General features: G+C 41.5%; 1 protein-coding gene across 5 annotated transcripts in view; it reads left to right on the top strand.

Annotated features, from left to right (window-relative positions):
• The window catches only part of MAMDC2 (MAM domain containing 2), a 398140-nt gene that overhangs the window by 345676 nt on the left and 29630 nt on the right, over nt 1-22834 (top strand). For all 5 annotated transcript variants that reach the window (XM_040449383.1, XM_040449385.1, XM_040449386.1 and 2 more), the window contains 2 exons: nt 189-454; nt 21628-21721. In XM_040449383.1, coding sequence (XP_040305317.1) covers nt 189-454; nt 21628-21721 — 360 coding nt within the window. The remainder of the gene's footprint in view (nt 1-188; nt 455-21627; nt 21722-22834) is intronic.

Here is a 22834-nt window from a genome sequence, read left to right as displayed (position 1 = left end):
CATTCACACTCTCTGTTTCTCTCTCTCAAAAAAAAATAAACATTGAAAAAAAAATTTTTTAAGCTTATGGAAATAGTCTCTGTTGGCAAATTCCACTACTTTCAGCCAGATTTTTCCATTTGATAATCTGGGCTAGATTATGTAAGTTTTTCATTGCTGATTTCCTGAATGTTCTGTCCGGTTCACAGGGTATTACTTGCTGGCCAACACAAAGTTTACATCTCAGCCTGGCTACATTGGAAGGCTCTACGGTCCGTCCCTGCCGGGAAATTTGCAGTATTGTCTACGTTTTTATTATGCCATCTATGGGTTTTTAAAAATGAGTGACACCCTAGCAGTTTACATCTTTGAAGAGAACCACGTAGTTCAAGAGAAAATTTGGTCTGTGCTGGAGTCTCCAAGGGGTGTCTGGATGCAAGCTGAAATCACCTTCAAGAAGCCTATGCCAACCAAGGTACAGTAGAGCCAGCAAAACCCTTTGCTCCCCTTCCGTGTCTGGGCTGGGTTAGTGAATTTCTGTTTATTTTCACCTGGCCGACGTGTTATTTTTCTTCTGTTCAAAGTGAAAGCCCCACCACTACACTGTATCCGAGCCATGCACGAATGATATTACATACAAGTTCTTTTCAGTTTTCTGTCTCAGAATCATGGCCACCTAGAGGATTCACTTGTTTATTTCTTAGATTCTCTGAGACTAGACCGAAGGCGGGGAATATATAAACAGTCCAGGTTCAACAGCTAAACTTTAATTTGAAACCAGAATTCTCTCTCTCTCTCTCTTTTACACACACACACACACACACACACACACACACACACACAATACACATGTGTGCCTGTGGGAATACTAATTGCTTTATTTTTTTTTAACTTTTTGTTAATGTTTATTCATTTTTTGAGAGACAGAGTGTGAGTTGGGGAGGGGCAGAGAGAGAGGGAGACACAGAATCTGAAGCAGGCTTCAGACTCTGAGCCATCAGCACAGAGCCAAACTCAGGGCTCAAACTCACAAACCATGAGATCATGACCTGAGCCGAAGTCAGACTTTCAATCGACTGAGGCACCCAGGTGCCCCTCTAAAGCTTTATCTTAACACAGAGTAGGGAAGCTCAGTAAAAAAATGAGAGCCAACCCAGACAGAGAGGATTCACTTGTAAGGGTACCATCAGCGGCTGATTTTGATAGTGATGAGAATACAAAGAGAGCTTTACTGCAAGAGGAATATAAAAGAAAACTATAGTCTCCCAAGCTGAACAACTCCTAAACTTAAGGAAGCTTTACAGAAGCAATAAATTCTGTCAGCTACAACCCAGACATGAAAGCAGTATGGGCAAATCCGGTTTTTTTTCAGCCCCTCATTCAACCAGAAAATATCTCACAAATCCACACTCTGAGAAAGATGGGCTAAAGATGGGTCAGAAAGGTCCCTTCCTTCAAACAAATGACTCACACAAGGGGAGCTCAGAAAAAATTGTTCAGTGAACGGATCAATCAGTTGATCACATTTACTAACTAGGAATTAATCCAAAGTCCAGCTTCCCTCAGGAAAGATCCAAACCTGGAAGAACAGTGAAACCTTCTTCACAAACATTAATGGCTCAAGATTGTCTTAGTTGTAACCATCCAGACAGAATCATGACTTGATCCATCCATAACTTTCTGCTACGGAAATTTGGTATGCCATCCCCATCATAATGATTCCTGGTTACTTTTAGTCCATTGGAATACCCACCAGGGCATGATTAAATTTTCTCAATGATTAATCCAAGATCTTTGAAAATCTTTACAAAGTTCTTTTCCATTGCTAGGCAAGACGAAATTGTGCTTATAATGACAGGGCCGCCTCCATGACTTACTTCTAGAAGGGGTTGAGCCAATTTATGATACCTCTAGAAGAATGTAAGCATAAAGGTTTACCACAGCCTCCTGACTGCAGCTTCTCTTATTTTTATGCTGATTAAATAGGTAGTGTCATTATAGGTATCCCCTTCTTAACTCCATCACACTTTGTTCCCCTGACAAAACAGACATTTGGTTCACCTCCTGGGTTATTACCCAGGGAAAGCTAGTTGATGATTCTGGTGCCACATTCCTACTCCGTCCTAGTCTAGACTCATACTCTACGCTGACTGGCTAGCCAATTCCTAACGTCTCCTGAGGGAGCCTATCTTTCCATACATGTCCTCTGACATTTCCAATGTCATTGACTTTGCTCTTTGATCTGTTTCTCCAGGAGGCATCCAAGCCTGTCTGCCTCTTAGGGATCCCCAAGGCTTAAACTGTTTCCCATGATCGATTATGTAACTCTAGCAAGTAGTTAGGGTAACATACACACATGAGCAGACATGTACCAGGTTCACATGATCAAGGAGGCGCCAGAAAGTAATGAAATTTCTGTTATACTCCATACTCTGTTTTGCTAATGTTTTTTTTAAAGGGGGGGATATAATAAGCGTTTTATTCATTAATTCGGCTTTCATTCATTTCTTCATTTATTTGTTCCTTTATTCAACCAACATTTATTAGGTATGTGCTCAGTGCAGGGGACATAAAGATGAACGAGGCTTCCACCCTGCCTTTGAGGAGGTGGTGACAAATGATAAAAGATTAAGATACAGATATGTAAGCAACTAATAACAGTACAATCTCACTGTCTCGTGCAAGGGAGGAAAATAGTCATTTTACCGATTGGACATAGAAAAGATAATGACAGGAGAGGCCCAGCTGAGCCGGTGGGGGGGGGGGGGGGTGGCTAGGTTCAGGCCATCTGGATGCTAATTCCTACTCATGCCCCCACCCACCACACTTCACCCTGTCGCCCCATATCCTCTACTCACACACACACGGGGTGTTTAGGAACCTGCCTGCTCCTTCAGGGTGAGTCCCTGCTGGTCCCTGACACCCATGGAACAGGAGCAGACCCCCCAGCCAATAAGAGTGCGCTGGGCAATTCACCCTTTTCCTCTTTGGCTGACTTCCAGCCCCTCCCAGCAGCCTCCCTGTCCCTTCCTGACCACAGAAGGAAAACTGAATGTGGATCCGGTGGAGGCAGGGAAGTTCTTACCGTCGGAGAAGACGAGTCATGGATCTGGCCTCAAAACCCATGAGGAGATGATACAACTCAACACTAGAAAACTCTGGACACGTGTCTGAAGGTGGCTGCAAGTTTTTAGCAGGTCGCAGCTCCTCAGAGAGTGAGAGAGAGCCATCTGACGGCCACCACAGGGGCATGCATTAAGTAAGGCGGGAAACTACAGTTGACTTATGTAACATCCACAGGTGGAAGTAAGATACAGACTGTTTCAGAGAAGGGATCACATGAAAAGTCAGTTGCCCTCACTCCTCCCTCCCCCTGAATTCAAACTCCAATTCAGCATCTTTTTCTGGTGGTTTTCTTCCTGATTCGGGGACATTTTGCTCTTTAGTTTTAAATATTGTATTTCCACCTCTGTTTCTCGACTCACGAACTTGAATGACATTCCCTGCTATGAAAGATAAGGACTTTAGTCCTTTTCTCTCTCTTACGGTTTTTAGTTCTATTTTTTTAAATGTTTATCTTTGAGAGAGACAGAGACAGAGAGAACGAGTGGCGGAGGGGTAGAGAGACAGGGAGACAGAGGGTCTGAAGCAGGCCCCACACTGCCAGCAGAGCCCGGCGCAGGGCTCAAACTCGCGAACCTCGAGATCATGACCTGCGCCGAAGTCAGATGCTCAACTGGAACACAGCACTGCCTCCCGCCCTGGGCGGCTGCACACCTGGTCTCCTCTGCCTAGACTCTTCTTAAGTCGCTCATGGCTTGAAACCTCACTTCCACAGAGAACGCTTCTCTGGCCCCACTCCCCAGAATCGGCATCTTAAGCCTCTTGTTCATCCTCTTGGAGACAGTGTAACGCAGCGATGAGGAGCACACACACGGGAGTCTCTCTGGTTTCAGATCGTCATGCTACCCTTTGTGGGCGTTGCGATCTTAGGACTTTTTAAAATAGAGATGTAATTGACATGTGGCTTTATATTAGTTTCAGGTATACAGTCTAATGATTCAATATTGGCTTATATTGTGAAATGATCACCACAATGAGTCTAACCTGTGGCAACCACACAGGTACAGATTTGTTCTTGTGACGAGAGCTTTTAAGATCTACTCACTCAGCAACTTTTAAATATGCAACACAGTATTGTTGACTGTAGTCACCATGCTGCACAATACATCCCCGTGATTTGTTTCTCTTACAACTGGAAGTTTGTACCTCTTGACCCCCTTCATTGTTTCACCCACCCTCTATCCCTGACCTCTGGCAACCACTGATTTGTTCTCCATATCTATAAGCTTGGATTTCTTTTCTTATTTAGATTCCACATATAGGTGAGATCACATAACATTTGCTTGTCTCTTATTTCTCTGAGCATAATGCCCTCAAGGTCTGTGTTGTTACCTATGGCAAGGTTTCGTTCTTTTTCATGGATGAATGGCAGTCTCTGACTCTTTTTTTTTTTTAATTAAAACAATTTTTTTTAATGTTTATTCATTTTTAAGAAACAGAGAGCGACAGAGTGTGAGCAGGGACAGAGAGAGACAGAGAGAGAGGGAGATACAGAATCCAAAGAAGGCTCCAGGCTCTGAGCTGTCAGCACAGAGCCAGACATGGGGCCCAAACTCACAAACCACGAGATCGTGACCGAAACTGAAGCCGGACGCTTAACCAACTGAGCCATTCAGGCGACCCTTTTTTAAATTTTTTAAATGTTTATTTATTTTTGAGAGACAGTGTGAGTGAGTTGGGGAGAGGCAGAGAGAGAGGAAGACAGAGGATCTGAAGTAGGCTTTGTGCTGAGAGCTGAGAGCCCAATGGGGAGCTCGAACTCACAAACCATGAGATCATGACCTGAGCGGAAATCAAGAGTCGGATGCTTAAGCAACAGAGCCACCAGCGTCCCCGACATCCTCTTACTTTTTTCAGTCTGTTTCTTCCTTACTTTTGTCAGGTAGAACCCAAAACCTATCAGCTATTTGGATCACAATTGTTCGCTAATTGTCTGTGGGATGACTTCCGGGTTCTGACTTTTGAACAGTGCTTGTTGACCCTCTGGGAAGCTTTTAAAATGCCCATCGTCCATCTCCCCATAAAAACATAACCTTCCCGAGGGCAGGGACTTTCTCAGTCTCATTCATTTCTGTATCTGCACCCTCTAACACTGTGCCAGATGCAAAGTAGGTCATCGGGAGCATTTTGTTCAATGGATTTAGTTCGCTATCTATGTGGTCAGTGGCTACATGGGTAAATAATGAAAATAACAATGAAAAATGAAAAATAAAAGAATGAATGAGTGGACTCTCCAAGGCCGGTAAGTGGCAGAGCAGGGTTTCATGCGTGTGTGTCTAGCTCTGAAGCCTGCGCTTTGGCACAGGTAGATGGCTCGGCGTGTCTATCCAGTGTCGGGGAAGGCTTGTTCTCGGGCAGCTGCAGAAAGTGAGGCTCCCCAATGTGCCTTGGGGCATAGGTACCTCCTGTTACTTTATTTCGTTCTTACCACACTCCTGCAAGGGAAGTGAGGTGTTTGCTTTCAGTGGCCTTGCCGTCCTAGAGTGCAGAGTGCACCCGACCCAAGGTCACGTTCTGCTAGAAGTGAATGCCTAAGCTCAGGGCTTATTGTACCATTGTTGGCAAGAACCTTCTCTGCCTCTGCTTCATGTCCTCATGGAGTGTGAGGTCAAGTGTGAGAAGTCGGGCCCAACTCAAAGAGAGTGAATGGCTGTGATTTCCTACTTGTTCCCGAGCTTGAAGCCTCATATTTGCGTTTTGACTACACCTGGCTTCATCCTGGTCCCAATTCTCCTGGGTGGAAATGTTTGGTAGGTATGTTTGAGTATCTATGCTGCATATTCAAAATAATAACAATAACCCCTTACATTTGCACTGATAGTATAACCTGCTTTCATGAATGAGTCGTGGGAGCCCAGAGCTGAGCTGAATGGGAGGCAGCGTGGGCTCAGAGAAGTCAACACTTTTAGCCTCTCCCTGCGTGTTTCTTTTCTTACTCCTAATACCTATACGTTACCTCATCTGCGCCTTCCCGGATGCTTTCCGCTCTGGATGCTTCCATACCTTTCTTTCCCCTAGTGGTTCTTACCCAGCCTATTTTAAGGACAGTGAGCTTGTTTGGTTAATAACCCTCTGCTCTTTCTGTAGATAGCCTAACGTGTGAGGGAAACTGTAACGTAGAGCTCTGTTGAAGGAATGGTAGCTATGGCAACAATTTCCCTGAGGCCATTCTAGCAAAGTAGCTCTATGGACAGGTTCTGAGCAATGTTGTCACGGCTGCCCGCAGGAACAGGAACTTTCGTAGAACACTTTCCTTGCGCCGGGCACCATGCGAAGCACGAGATGTGCATTGATGCTGTGGCGCCCTAGGAAGAAAGGAATGTAGCCCCACTTAACAGATGAAGAAAACTCAGGCAGAAAACTAAGGACGTTGTTCAGTAGCACACAGGGCTGGCAGAGCTGAGAGGTAAATCCAGGTCTTTCTGAATTCAGAATCCATGATTTTTACACCAGGCCTTTATGCCCCCCAGCCCTTTCCTGGCTGAATGTCTAGGATCGGGTAAGAAAGAGAGCTCAGCTCTAACTCAAGATTTCTAAAAATTTCTAGAGTTTTATTATTAATGCTCAGTGGTTCGATTATAGAAATAACTTTGGCTCCTACAAGGGATGAGAGTTCATGGTGGATCACTGGAGACAAAGGAGAGAGGTGTAGGGTAGAGGGAGATACAGTGCAATGCTTAAGAGTTCTCGTGAGTGGGTTCTCTACCATTTACACCTTCATAATTTGGGCTTGTCATGTGATCTTGCTGAGCCTCACTTTTCTCCACATGTAAAATGGGTGTATTATTAGTATCTATCTCAAGGGATTATGGTGGAGAACAAATGAAATGCCTCAAGTAAAGCCCTTAGCATAGCACCTGGCATATAGTTGGCATTTATTAAATTAACTGAATCCAGACAGAGGGAGAGCAAGAGAATGAGACTAAAGAATATTTTTTTCTAGGGGCACGTGGGTGGCTCAGTCGGTTGGGCATCCGACTTCAGCTCAGGTCATGATTTCAGGGTTCATGAGTTTGAGCTCTGCATCCGGCTCTGTGCTGACATCTCAGGGCCTGGAGCCTGCTCCAGATTCTGTGTCTCCCTCTCTGCTCCTCCCCTGCTCACACTCTGTCTCTTTCTCAAAAATAAATAAAGATTTAAAAAAAAATTTTTTTAAAGAATATTTTTTCTAGGTCCTGAATTTCATAAGATTTCATGGGCGACATCTCTTTAGTATGTGGATAATTTTGCACTTTGATTTTTGCTGCAAAATATTCTTTAAAAATTGGGTCAGAGTTAAGTATTTTAATAGTAGTAGGCTTTCTTAATGAAATGGCTGCTTTTACAATCACGAGCGCCTGCAATAAGTTTCTTAGCATTTTAGAAACATTTTGAAAGGGCATGAATCGTGAAATGGTTTTCTTGATCTGTTTTTCCCCAGCACATTACTAAATGGAGGGCAGGTAATCAAGAGTTATCTTGAGACTTTTGTCCACTAGGGACGATAATGAGGAGAGGGAGCAATTCACTCCAAAACGCTTTTCCTAAAAACCAAATGTCAGGAGAGACCAGAAAGTCGTTGTCAGGAGTCCCATAAAGACAGAGCGCAAACATTAGCCTTTATGTATTTAAATCCTTAGTTTAAAATTATGCTCGGCCGCTGTAGAATGTATACTAGGTCCTGCAGTATCTCCTGGCCTGAAGCAACTTTTCTCTTTAACAAAGATCTTCAAGTGGTCTGTTAATTAGAAGCTCGGGGAGCAACTCAATATTGTGTTCATTAAATATTTCTTTTGGGAAAGAACGTAAAATGGTCCGTTAATGAGAGAAGGACCAGACCTTCTGTTCCATCCAGGCCTGGCTTAATGATCAGCTCATTAATGGTAAAGCCTTCTAAGTCCACATCTTTGCTCTGTTATAGGATTAAAAAGCAAATAAACTTTAAAAGTCATTTATGGATTTGGAGAAAACCCTCAGCTGGCCAGTCTGAGAAAATATAAATCTTTCTTTTTTTTTTTTTTTTTACTAGTGCAAGAACCTTATATCAGCACCTCTTAAGATATGTCCCCTGGAGTACAAATCTTTTGCATTCCATTGAAAAAATTTTTCTGTGGTCAGATGAGTTTGGGGGAACTTTTGCACACTAGATCTCTTCCATACACACATGGAAGATTCACAACACACGGTAACATGTTAGAAACTCCGGTAAGTTCTACACTGTAGAATCCTGCTGAACCTCGTGTAAGGTGGTGTTTTAACATAGAACCCTTGTCTCATGCAGCCCCTATTAGCATCAGATGACTATCATGGTATTTAACACATTATATTGAAGTTGTCCACTTACCTGCCTATCTGCATTAATCAGACCGTCAGCTTCTGGAGAACAGAGAGCCTTGTCTTATTTATTTTTAAATTTCTAATGTGAACACAATTTCTGTAAGACCGTGAGCACTCAACAAATAGTTGGAAAGGGGAACTGAGCTGTCAGTGAATGCGGGTTGACAGCAAGGAAGAACACAGAAGCCCAAGGAAGAAGAAAGATGAAGTGCTTCTGCCTTTGGATCACAGAAACCATAATCACTAGTAGGCGGGCACCTGAACAAGTTGTCCTGTGAGGATTAGGAGTTGGAGCACTTACAGGCAAGAGTACGCTCCTGGAGCAGATATAAGGCCACACGGAGGCACGTATACGCAACGTCTGCCTTGGGGCTTTTTGTGATGATATTTGTTAAAACCAAAAGCTGTAACGCTCCCCTTGGAAACAACTTCCCACCCTTACATCGGATCATTTCCCTATTCCCAATGACTGATAGGAGGTTTTAACCAGGCGTCTCGATTTTCTAGATGCCTTCCCTGCCCCCTGGTGCAGCTTCTCCGGATTCTATTCTGTGTTCCTGGTCAGTGATGCTCACTTCCGCCCCCAGTCCTGGCTTCTCCCACCTCTGTCCTCTCAATTTCTGGGAATGCTCGGCATCTACTTTCATCTTCTGCCCCCTATATAATCTTCCCCCTATACATTCCCCCTTCCCCCTACGTGCTGGGGTTCTCAGCACAGCTGGAGAAAATAAGACTCATCTCCAATGTCCCTCCATGCTTCTGGGAAAGCTTTCCATTCCTCCCCTCTCTCGTTGACTTCCTTTCTCTTTCCTCGCCCCCAGATGTTCGGATTCGTCTTCACTTGCAGCTTCCCAACTGGATTCTTCCCACCTCAGTCTTCGAACATGACCTCACAGATTCATGTCCCAAAAGGATGAAGGCTTTCAACACCAACCCCTTCAATTCTGTTTCTCTCTGAATCCTCACCTGCTTCTCTTGGTCACCTGGTGCATATGACAGAGGAAGTATTGTCCTTGCTCTTAGTCAAAACCAGCCCGTCCATCTATCCATCCTGCCTCCTCTGGGACTTTATTTCCTAAATTATTCCTCTCTCAAAAATCTTCAATATCGGGGCACCTGGGTGGCTCAGTCGGTTAAGCGTCCTACTTCGGCTCAGGTCATGATCTCACGGTTCGTGAGTTCGAGCCCCGTGTCAGGCTCTGTGCTGACAGCTCGGAGCCTGGAGCCCGTTTTGGATTCTGTGTCTCCCTCTCTCTCTGCCCCTCCCTTGTTCATGCTCTGTCTCTCTGTCTCAAAAATAAATAAACGTTAAGAAAATTTAAAAAAAAATCTTCAATATCCACGAGTCCTTTATACACTGCCAACGTATGTCGGCCACACAGACGAACAACAAACCTTCCTTTTACCTTTTACCCATTAAAAAATTCTTCTAGTGTTTATTTATTATTGAGAGACAGAGAGAGACAGAGCATGAGCATGAGAAGGGCAGAGAGGGCGAGACACAAAATCTGAAGCAGGCTCCAGGCTCTGAGCCATCAGCACAGAGCCCGACGTGGGGCTCGAACTCACAAACCACAAGATCGTGACCTGAGTCAAAGTTGGACGCTCAACCGACTGAGCCACCCAGCCACCCCTTACCTTTTACCCATTTAAATTGCCACCCAATCCCACGTTTTGTCTTCAGACTTCTTGGAAAATGCATCTTCGATTACTATCTATGCTCTGGTGCAGTTTCTTGTTCCTTAAATGCTCACCTCCTGACCCCCGCCTCCCTCCCACAAAGGGTTCATCAACAAGTGTCTCCCACTGATCATGCTGCAAGAATCATCACTGCCGAGATCACTCTTTTCTCAAAGTCCATCTCAAGTACTCCTTCCTCTCTGAATCTTTAAGAAATCATAACTTGTGTCTTACTTGTTACAATGAGATTTGTGGCCTAGGAAGACTTGGCTTCAAGTTTTGACTCTGGAGTTAATGATGTAAATCAGAATAGCATATCACTCTGTAAGTAATAAGGGCATGTTTTAGGGTGACCACTATGTGTCTTCTACCACATGCTATATCTTTAGCCATCTTAGCGTCAGCAACTGTCTTTTCATGTTGTGTAGCACAGTTCTTGTGGATAGCTCTCTCTAGCTCCTTATTTCCTCTTACAATAATCTTCTTTTAGCAAAAAAAAAAAAAAAAGAAAGAGAAATTGAAATTTAAGTCCATGATTTGGATTCCTGCTCTTAAAGTCTTTCTTTTAACTTTGCCTTTTAATGATGAAAATGCCATTAGATGTAGAATATCTAGGATTCTGGGGTGCCTGGGGGGCTAAGTCAGTTAAGCATCTGACTCTTGATTTCAGCTCAGGTCATGATCTCACGGTTCGTGGGTTCAGACCCCGCATCAGGCTCTGCATCAACAGCACAGAGCCTGCTTGGGATACTCAGTCTCTCTCCTTCTCTCTGCCCCTCCCCTACTCTCTCTCTTTCTCAAAATAAATAAATAAGCTTTAAAAAATATATCTAGGGCTCTGAAAGGTTTTGTTGTTGTTGTTCTTTTGGTTTTTTTACTGTTTATTTTTTATTTTTGAGACAGAGACAGAGCATAAACAGGGGAGGGGCAGAGAGAGAGGGAGACACAGAATCTGAAACAGGCTCCAGCATGGAGCTGTCAGCCCAGAGCCCAACGTGGGGCTCAAACCCACAGACTGTGAGATCATGACCTGAGCCGAAGTCGGACGCTTAACCGACTGAGCCACCCAGGCTCCCCAAAGGGTTCTGAAAGTTTTAAGGTCACTACTTAGAAGTTCATCCAAATAGAAAAGCAAGTCTAGTAAGTTTCTGATTTACTAGAGAGATTTATAAATTGGTGGCCATTAAATAACAAGACACCCTGCTATAAAGGGATTCAGGAACCAGAAAACGAATGTGTAGACAAGATGCATGAGAGGAGATAGATTTCCTATCACATTTCATGATGTCCAGAAACATTGAGAAATGGCTGCACCAGAATGTTAATATCTTGGCATAATTAAAGCAGGGCCGCTGAGTGCAAAGTAGAAATAGCAAGATCGTTAACTCCTGACAAGATAATCAACACATTATAGAACAGATTAGGGTCGTTCTGTACACAGAGCAAGGAAATTTATACTGTCAAGTGGAACAAGTTTTAATGTGGAATTGAATAGGGGGGCTAAGTATGGAACAGGAGCCTCCTCTTGAGTCTTTCAAGCTAAGCTCAGTGTCAAGTGTCAGTCCAGGAATTCTAAATTACTTGAAATATGACCAACACAAGGTTGAGCTACTCTGGCTTTCCCTCTCTTTCCTTGTAGGTGTTTGTTGAAGGCTTCTGCATTTCATGTCAACTTATGGGGGAATGACTGGACAGACTGGCTTGCACAACTTCTGGTTGCTAACACCAGCTTGCAGGAGGGTATTTTTTGTGTCCGTGCATTCTTCTAGAACTTTCCCCAGGAATTAATCTTATGGCATATTGCTGGATTACCATATTTATCCTCCTGGCATTGTGTTTATTTATTTTGAGAGAGAGATGGGGAGGGAGAGAGGGAGAACCAGTGGGCGAGGGGCAGATAGAGAGGGAGACACAGAATCCCAAGCAGGCACCATGCTGTCAGTGCAGACCTGGACGCAGGGCCGGATCTCACGAACTGTGAGATCACGACCTGAGCCGAAACCAAGAGTTTGATGCCTAACCAATGAGCCACCCAGGTGTCCTGAGCCAACATTATTTTTTGATGTTCACATTGAGATTCTCTGGGGACCCTCTGGTTTTCTGAGCTCTTAGACCAGGTAAATATTTTCTGGCCTCTGGAGCTATGAGCTCTATTCTCTTAATTGGAAATTGACAATTCACACATTAATAAAGACTCCCTACCCAGGGAAGAATACCTTCTTTTCTTTTGCATAGATACCCCCAGCTTTTCCTGCCTTTCTTGTGTGACTTTCTCTGGCTATTTTCTGCCTCATCTTTTCAGCACCCACCTCTAGGAGAAGTCTCTCCAGACAGTCCCCCAGCTGCTTCTCCATGGCATTCCCTACCACTCTGCTAATGACGGTGACTTCTATTTTATGTTTGATGTCAGGTTAGAGATGTGACTATACAATGTTCAAGGACACACTTCCATTTGTGGCCTATTTCATCTTAGTCTTTAAGCCAAGATATTTAGTTCTCCCTTAGTTTCATTCCCCAAATAAGGATGGCCTTATTAACATATCTGAAAGGCAAATGTCAGGCCGAAAAAAAAAATTACAACATATATGGCAAACTCTTACCGCATTTGATATATGAATTTACTCTAATAAACCAATAAGCAGAGATGAGCTAAGCAGTAGCAAAGTGGGCAACAGGTATGTACAGGCAAATCAGAAAAAGTGGAATGCTACTGGGGTGCCTGGCTGGCTCAGTTGGTGGAACATGCAACTCTTTTTTTAAATTTTTTTTTTTCAACGTTTATTTTATTTTTGGGACAGAGAGAGACAGAGCATGAATGGGGGAGGGGCAGAGAGAGAGGGAGACACAGAATCGGAAACAGGCTCCAGGCTCTGAGCCATCAGCCCAGAGCCCAACATGGGGCTCGAACTCACGGACCGCGAGATCGTGACCTGGCTGAAGTCGGACGCTTAACCGACTGCGCCACCCAGGCGCCCCCATGCAACTCTTGATCTTGGGGTTATAGGTTCGAGCCCCACGTTGAGTATAGAGTTTACTTAAAAATAAAATCTTAAAGAAAGAAAGAATACTACTGGAAAACAAACATATCCAATCTCATTTGTAATCAAAGAAATTTTAAAAATAATAAAAGCACATTTGTCTAATAGATGAAAATATTTTAAAACTATAAAACTGTGGAGTATGCTGTTTATATTAATAGTTATATTCATACTGTATACTGTTTGTGTTGTTCGGTTTATAAATTAAAAAATAAGTCCTTTGGGGGACACCTGAGTGGCTCTGTCAGTTAAGCATCCGACTTTGGCTCGGGTCATGATCTTACAGTTCTTGAGTTTGAGCCCCACATCGGGCTCTGTGCTGACAGCTCAGAGCCTGGAGCCTACTTCAGATTCTGTTTCTACCTCTCTCTCTCTGCCACTCCCCTGCTCACGCGCTGTCTCTCTCTCTCTCTCTCTTTCAAAAATAAACATTAAAAATTTATAAACAAATAAGTCTTTCAATTAAAACCAAATATACATACATATATGCATATATGAGTTAGATCTACGAATGGTAAGGATGTAAGGAAATACAGATTTTCATAAGCTCTAGTATGAGGATAAGTTGCTATAATATTTCTAGATGACAATTCAATTACATGTCTCAAAAAGAAAGCCCCCAAACATGAATACCTTTTAAAAAAAAATTTTTTTTAATGCTTATTTATTTTTTCAGAGAGGTAAAGTGTGAGTGGGGGAGGGACAGAGAGAGAGGGAGACACAGAATCTGAAGCAGGCTCCAGGCTCTGAGCTGTCAGCACAGAGCCCGATGTGGGGCTCGAACCCACGAACCGCGAGGTTGTGACCAGAGCTGAAGTCAGACTTTCAACCGACTGAGCCAACCAGGTGCCCCTACCCATGAATACCTTTTAACATAACAATTCTACTTCTAGGGAGTTATCATTAGGGAATAGTCATGGTTATGCACAAAGATTTAGATATTGATCACAGCATTGTTTGTCATGTTGAGAAATTAGAAACTGCCCAGTTATCCATCAGTAGGGGTTGGTCAAATAACTTGTGGCCAGGCTACAAAGGGCTTAGTAAGATTTAAGCCACAGCCCTTCACCAGGTCAAGGATCTACACTTTCCCTTGGGAATCCGTGAAAATAAGGCCAACAACTGTCTCTCTTTCTCAGACACGAATGAAGCAAAGTCAGTATTCCTATTCAGGTGTTAGCAGGGCACCGCTAAGGTATCTGCTGTCCTCTCCTGACCCCAGGAGAAGTTTATGAAGGTCAAGACAAAGACCTAGATTCTTCCTTGTTTGCTGTTTGTTGATTGCACTCTGCTTGTCTTCCGGTATAATTGGCATTTTTACATCTCCATCCAAGTGAGCTACGATAGCTCCATAGTGTAATGTCCATCCTTGAACATGACAATTAAATTGGCCATTACATTTCATTACATGGGTTAGGGAAGTGCCTAGCTGAGGGTCCTCTCTAAGGGAGGTGGGCCAGAGATAAACCAGAATTGCTTTTTTTCAGCCCAACCTGCCTGCTGACAAGAGCATGCAAACAGCAGGAAGGCATTCACACTTATTTTCCTTCAGTGACAATGAGTGACTTAGGGGATAAGTGTATATAATAACACTGTCCTTTTTATTAGGGTGTAAATTAGACTCTGAAGCACTAAAACTCATTTTTGGGTGGGAGGTGTGGTTGTGGGGAGTTGAGAACATTCTTCCCTATGGGCCTAAGTAGACATAGGGTCATCAGCTAAGGGCAAGAAGAGTGTCACTGCAGTGAAAGTAGACAGGAGAGGTTACTGGCTGGTTCCACGTTCGCTAGGTTTTTGTTTTGGTTTTTTTTTAGTTTATTATTATTATTATTATTTTTTTTTTGAGAGAGAGAGAGAGGAAACAAGGGAGGGACAGAGAGAGAGGGAGAGAGAGAATCCCAAGCAGGCTCCACACTGTCCATGCAGAGCCTGATACGATGTGGGGCTTGAACCCACAGACCATGAGATCATGACCTCAGTGGAAATCAAGAGTTGGATGCTTAACCGATTGAGCCACCCATGCACCCCTACATTCACCAGTTTTTAAATGTAGCCAATGATCCCTGTAAGATTCAGGTTCTGGTGCCAGCTCACCAGAAACTCCTTATAAACAGACATAAGGCAACATGACAGGAAGCTGGTTGTAAACAGAGGTTCAAGACACGTTTGGTCCACTGCTATTAACTGAGGAGGTTAAAAATCATGCCTTTCATAATCCTGTTGTTTTTAATTGAGGTATAATAGACATAATAACTTTATATTCGTTTTAGGTATACGACATAATGATTCTAGAATCATACTTTTAAATACCTAAAGCAAAAAAAGGAGAAAATAGGCTGATTGGTACAATGAAATATGCTCTGTTGGAGATTTGGCGTAAGATATTTCATGTCTGGGTCTGTAACTGGCTGTCGTGCGATCCTCAGTTTTTATCACAGGGTCTCTGGGCCTTCCCTGATTCTAACACATGACTGATTCTGAGGTCTCTCCTGGAGTGTCTCTTCTCTTTACAGTGACCAAAAGATCCAAAACTAATGCAGACTTCTGAAATCAATGAGCTGAGAGGTCTGAATATTTACCACCAACATAGCAGTGAGAAAATTCCACAGTTTATCCACAGGTCTAACACGGTGTGCCCTCCACCCCGGGATGGGAGCCTCCTAAGAGGAGAGGGACTCGCGCAGGGAGAAGCTGGAAGCTGCTTAATCTTTGTTGCTCGTCGAAGCCAAAAGTTGAATTAAAACAGATGGGTCTTTTAAGAAAAAGAAGTGTTGGTCAGCTAAAGACTTGTTTAAAAACACATGGTCATTCTGCCTTTTGTGGGATCTGAAGACCAAATATAGTATCTGCAGGAAGCATGCTGTTACAATTTAGCAACTATTTCCCAAAACATGGCTGGGATTCTAAAAACGCTAGTCCCAAACCCGTTCTTCTAGAGGAAGCTCCATTCAGCCTGTCTTTAGGGATTCGTGAAAATTCCACCCCTTTAGCCAAGTGTCTTAATACCAGAGTTTTTGTTTTCTTTTGCTTTATGTTTTTTTTTTAATTTTTATTTTTAGAATTCTATGGCAGCTTATTGTCAAACAGTTGAACGAATACAATTGCGTTATGTAGAACATCCTGCAGTTGCATCAATAGCATCTTAATGAAGGGCTCTGGAACTTCGCGGACTGGATTATAGTAATTTTATGAATAATTATTCTACCAACTCTGTAGTCACCATACCCAAATTTATCTGCACAAAGGATTTCAAAGGATTTTAACCTCATCAGAAGAAAAGTTAAATTTAACTCCGAGTCAAACCCTCTGGTAAATTGTCGAGGTCCACCACTTGGAACAGGAACCCAGCTAGGTTCATTTTGTGAACATGGGTAATTTATGGTATTGTTGGCATAGGATTGAAATATTTCTATGCGAAGATAGAAGGCTTTTTCTGGAAACTGTCATTCACATACTTATTATAGGCCCAACTGGGGCTCTTCAATGAGTAAAGTAGGTGGTGGGTTAAGCCAGAAACGTGGCCAACTATGCCTATTGAGCAGGCCATGGAGACAGGCTACTTTAAAAGACAGTGAAAAACCAGTTAATTCAGCCATTGTTTACCTGTTTCATGCAAATGATCCTTCTTAACTGCACAAGAAAAGTGTGTAGTTATATATTCCCCACCTCTCAGGGAAGCTTGGTTCCCCCGCCCTCCCTCCGCAAGATCCTCTTTATTGTGTTGGGTAGCCTTTAAATTATGACACCTCATAAAGTGGAAAATCAGTAACCCTAATTCTTTTAAAAATTTAACCTGATTTGGTTTGGGAAAGTAAGTTCCCGACATACTAACTTATCTACTTTTTCTTTCCTGGGTGTTTTAACTAGGGACTTTTATAGGCCTGGGGATCGTCTAGCTCCAGCCTTGTGGCTGGATTCCCATACAGACCCTCTCTCCACCCTCCTCCCCCCCAAAATAACTTTAGAAGACAATTATAGTTCCATACTATGAGGAAAGTTTTCTCACTTTTTATGATCTGCTGCCTGCCATTATGTTGTTATGAGGGAATAGACCATTCCTTTTGGAAAGGGAGAAAAATGTAAACAAAGAGAAGAATCAATGGCCCTTTGACAATTTCAAGTTTTCTGAAACAGGAAATTGGAACAGTAGAGCCCTGATCATCTCAGGGATGATTATTCAGCTTGAGTGTTTGTCCATGTCTCTTGTTTTTAGGCTCCTTTGCCTTTTGTTTTTCGGATTTGAGGATATTTCATTGTGTATTAGAACCACCACCTGGTGACATACAGAGGAAGAGAAAACTAACTCCATCTAGTCTGCTTTTAAAACATCAATAACTGTCCTATTTTGATTGGGTAGAATAAAGTGAGGTTCTATCATCCACGCAGTAGTTTTCCATCACCCCCCAGTGGTTTGCAGCCAGAAGTAATTTTGCCCCCCAAGGGACATTTGTCAATGTCTCGATATATTTTTGATTGTCACGACCAGAGGGTGATATTGGAATCTAATGGATAGACATCAGGTTTGCTGCTTAACATCCCCTGCAACAAACAGTGATCCATAATAATATTAAAATATCAAAATATCAGGAGTGCCAAGACAGGAACAGCTGCTATAGATAATTGACCATGTGCACTGTCCCTTTTTAGTACGATAAAAACTAAGTTAAGTAATACTGTTGATCATTACTTGACTATATTTAAAATTATCTGTTTGCAGATACATTTATGTAGCTCACCAGTCACTTCCTATATGTGTTTCCAAAGTTTGTCTAGGTAGGGTTTCTCAACAATGAATATTCTCTATCAAAATAAAAACTGTGAAGTATCACCAGCACCTAAGGACACAACCTTTAACACAGTGAAGAATGGAGTTTACACAAATCTCATTTGCCCCTGACTTTCAAGAGATTTGCATAAAATCAGGAGTACCTGCCTAAGGGATATGTTATTTTACTTTGTCCATCTCAAATAGATATTAGTATATTCAAGTTGCCTAGGAACTTGGACTTTTTTCTAGTCTATAGGAGTATTCCACTGGCTTTGAAATACTGCCTAAAATGAAATAAACACTCTTTTTAAAAAGATCTAAAAATAAATAAGAGATTAATCCCCTCAAGAATTTAGAGCAAGACCAGTTCCCTTCTTGTCACATTTTTAGCTGGACCTCGGGACAGAGTTCTGAAGAAAGATGTTTGACTTTCCCTTTTCCCTGAGTCAACCACAGACCCCGTCACTAGGTTGCCTGGTCGACCAGCTACCCTAAAGTAACCTTTCCACTTCAAGTAGCCCTCAAAATGTAAGATGGTGGGACAAGAATAGGAGCTGACATTATCAGCATTATTCATAGCACAGTGGAAAAATCTTGTGTGTTCCACCAAACAAGCCGATCTTGTCAGGTTTCTTTTGTGTGTTGGAATGCTGATAGGCAAGTGCCAAACAGATCTGAGGTTGGAGGCCATAGTTTGAACCTAGTTCATAGCGGAGTGACTATGGATCTTTTATAAGACAGAACAACATGTGGTCTGGCTAGTATTCTAAGTGTGGAAAGAGTTCTAAGATAGGAACAACCTAGTGGCCTCCTCATGCCCGGAACATCTTTAGCATTTCACTCAACCCACTGTTGACAGTTCACATATTTTTTGCAATCCTCAAAAAGAGCCAGGAAGTTCTACCCATTGGAATTTATGCAATAAGGAAATGTTATATATCTACTGCGTCCAATTCACTTGACCACTAGCCATACATAACTATTGAGCCCTTGAAATGTGGCCAGTGTGCCTGAAGAAATTAACTTTTGATTTTTACTTAATTTTAATTTAGATAACCACATGTCCTCGTGACTGCTGTAATAAACATTGCCAATGTAGGAAATAATAACTCATTCCACATCTCAATTATAGATGCCCTGATTCCTTTTTTCTTTTTTTTTTTGGTCTCAATTATAAATATAACAAAATTAAAGAATGCTTAGAAAATAAGGGAAAATTTGGTTCAATACTCATAATTTCATGAGCCTAACATAAAAGTAAATTTTCAAGGTTTTTTTTTTTCCGTGTACTTCCAGCTGTAATTTATCTTATTTTAATTTTAATTTTATCTATGATAACCAGCTTTTTTTCACTTAACACTATGAGAGAAATAGACTTTCACACTACTAATATCCACAAGCTATCAGAGTTAATGTTTGCCTATTTCTTAGATTACGGTACCATAGTTTATTCATTTCCTGTACAATATTTTTAGATTTTGGGTTGTTTGATTGCTTTTGCTTGCTGGCTTACTTGCCTGCTGGTTTGGTTTTATGGTCATTATCAAATTTCGCTATAGCGAACACTTGAAAGTGTGTTACTATTTCTCCTTTTTAGAATACAATTACCTGCTACATGCTTGAGTCTTACTTAGGTAATGGTTCACAGCGCTAATCATTCCACCACCCCAGATTCATTGTGGAAAAAGTACTTTTCCGCTATTCTGGTGGAAAATAGACTTTAAAACTGCCAAAAAGAAGGAAAGCCAGGACTTTTCTCTCTGCAGCACAATTTATTCAGTAAATTAGGAGACAGATTACTATTCTTTCCCCTATAACAATAAACATTACTGATAAAATGTAACTGCATTCAGGGCAGATGACATAGACCTTTGCTTTGCAAATGAGGACTATGTTCCCCGGCAAAAATCCTGCAGGTAGAAAACCCTGCCAATAATCTCTAGAATCTATAAAGGTGAAAAAATGAACAGAGATAAAACAAAAACAAAAACACCGCCCTTCATCTTGTCCCTTGTAAACATATATATATATTTATATATATACACAAAATATATATATTATATATATAGCATATATATTGTGTATATATATTTTATATATAGTATATATATTTTATATATAGTATATATATCTTATACATATAATATATACAGTATATGTTTTATATATAATATATAGTATATATATACTATGTATATACTATGTATATTATTATACATAGAATATATATATGTGTGTGTATATATATATATGTGTATATATACACATATATAGAGAGACAGAGTTACACATTGTTGTAGCTCTAAACTATCCTTTTTATAATTTAAAGCTGTCTGAATACAGTCCGAGTAAACTTTTATACATATTATAATTAGTAATTATTCTGAAGATACTGGCTTTAAGACGTTTTGCATTTTGCATACTTATAAACTGTTACATCATTTTAAAATGTCTTTCTGGGGCACATGGGTGGCTCAGTCGGTTAAGCGTCTGACTTTGGCTCAGGTCATGATCTCACGGTCCGTGAGTTCGAGCCCCACGTCGGGCTCTGTGCTGGCAGCTCAGAACCTGGAGCCTGCTTCAAATTCTGTGTCTCCCTCTCTCTCTGACCCTCCCCCATTCATGCTCTGTCTCTCTCTGTCTCAAAAATAAATAAACATTTAAAAAAAAATGTTTTAATGTCTTTCTGAATAGATTTTGTATTCTAATGGCTCTGATCACCAAAGAGCACAGAGAGCCTGCTGATAACACAGATAAGTTGAAGACATAACATAATATCAGGATCTAAAAAAAAAATCAAGTGCTCCCATTATTCCTAATTTGAGATTTGGTTTCTGTTACATCTCTCTTTGTCTTTGTTTGAGTTAATATTTGTATTTGAGGGATTGCACATGCACTGAATGACTTTATGCTCAGTGTACATTAGGTTAGGCATGCGAAGCAGCTTTGTAAACCACAAAGTACAGTGAGAATCTAATATAAGTGAGAAGTACTCTTTGCTCATCCTGTGTATGAAAAGATTTTAAAATTGGTCTAATGAAAAAGAAATGCAAAACTTCTCTCCCGCTCTCTCTTTCTCTGACACAATGAATTCAATAATTGATGGTATGGACCTGTTTTTCTTTCACATAGAAGACTAAAAATGTTTGGCCTGATAAAATAACTGCATTTAGGGCTTTTATTAGTGATACCATCTAGGGACATTTATCTTTTCTTTGGAAATGGAACATAAGTCTCCAGATGGCAAATCACTGGGACTTTGTTCACAATATGAATGAAGCGCATTGCCGGAAAGTCATTTCCAAAAAATCAATACTGTTTGCCCTGGAAATGTGTGTAAAAATGCTTGGAATACCATCAGCTCTGTATGCACTTCGTGGATTATCTGGGGAAAATATTTAAAACCTGACAGGTTTTCCTCTGCCATCAGTTAACCTCTTGCTTTCTTCTTTCAATTCTCTAAAGAATGTGAACTCATTTCGGCATTAATAGACACAACATATCATTATGAGCTTGACTCTACTTAAAAAAAGAATAGAAGTAATTTCAGGGTCACGTATAAATGCTTAGCTGTTACTCATGCCCCCGTGACCCGTAGTTCACGTGGACAATGAAGAGGGGTCTGTAGTTTGCTTGTGCATGTTTTGGGCTAAGTAAGTCCTAGGTTGTAAGAATTTCCAATGCAGTTAATGGAATTCATAGTTTTATTTTTCTGAATTACAGGTGGTTTTCATGAGCCTATGCAAAAGTTTTTGGGACTGTGGACTGGTAGCCCTGGATGACATTACGGTACAGTTGGGAAGCTGCTCGTCTCCAGGTAAGATGGTCACAATTGCAAGCTCCCTTTGTCTACCAGGCCTATGCATGGCACATCCCGTTTCTCTAAGTATATGCCAAATACATTTAATCTGTGCTAGAGATGCCTGGGTGGCTCAGTTGGTTAAGCGTCCAATTTCTGCTCAGGTCATGATCTCATGGTTCATGGATTCAAGCCCCACATCGGGTTCTGTGCTGACAACTTAGAGCCTGGAGCCTGCTTTAGATTCTGTCTCCCTTGCTCTTTGCCCCTCCCCCACTCACGCTCTGTCTCTCTCACTGTCTCTCAAAAATAAATAAACATTTAAAAAAATATTTTTTAATCTGTGCTAGCCTATTTTTTTGCTTTTCTTGCCAGAAGTGTGCCCCTCTCCAGATGTGTGTGGTAAGTTTGGAACTTAAAAATGATGATTTGTTTGCAGTGTGTGACTTTGTACATGTGACTTGACGTCTGTATCCTCATCTATGAGAGAGGTAGTAATAGTAATACCTACCTGAATAGTGGGAATGATATACGTAGATTCCCTAGCAGAGGACCTGGCACAAAACAATGCATTAAAAATAAATGCCTTCTAGTCTAGTTATTATTATTTTTAATTATGTCTTACATGAATGCAGATTTTCAAACAATGTTGATGAAATTGTTATTATACAGATACTATACTAAACATGTAATTTTTAAATGATAATAAAATAAATATTTTCCAAGTGAATTAGCTGACAGTGGAACAGTGGACCAGGCATTGAGGATAGGGACAAAATAAAGATGGCAGCTATGTGTTGGACTCAATGTCTAACAAGAAAATGGCGCATACCTCAACCCAGATCATTGGTCTGTGTCTCCTAATTACCACTGCATCCTAAACCTTAGGGTATCTATTTCTTTAACAAAGAGGCAAACTGTGGTATCATTCTGGCCCTGGAGAATAATCTCCTCATTTATTTACTTTTCTATTCTGTCTTTTTTTTTTTTTTTATGAAATTTATGGTCAAATTGGTTTCCACACAACACCCAGTGCTCATCCCAACAGGTGCCCTCCTCAATACCCATCACCCACCCACCCGTCCCTCCCACCCCCCATAAACCCTCAGTTTGTTCTCAGTTTTTAGGAGT

Source organism: Herpailurus yagouaroundi, unplaced genomic scaffold, assembly GCF_014898765.1.
Source record: "Herpailurus yagouaroundi ecotype Mexico unplaced genomic scaffold, PumYag 199, whole genome shotgun sequence".
In the NCBI taxonomy this organism is placed as follows: Eukaryota; Metazoa; Chordata; class Mammalia; order Carnivora; family Felidae; genus Herpailurus; species Herpailurus yagouaroundi.
Note: the sequence above shows the minus strand (reverse complement) of the source record. Positions and strands in the feature narration are given on the sequence as shown.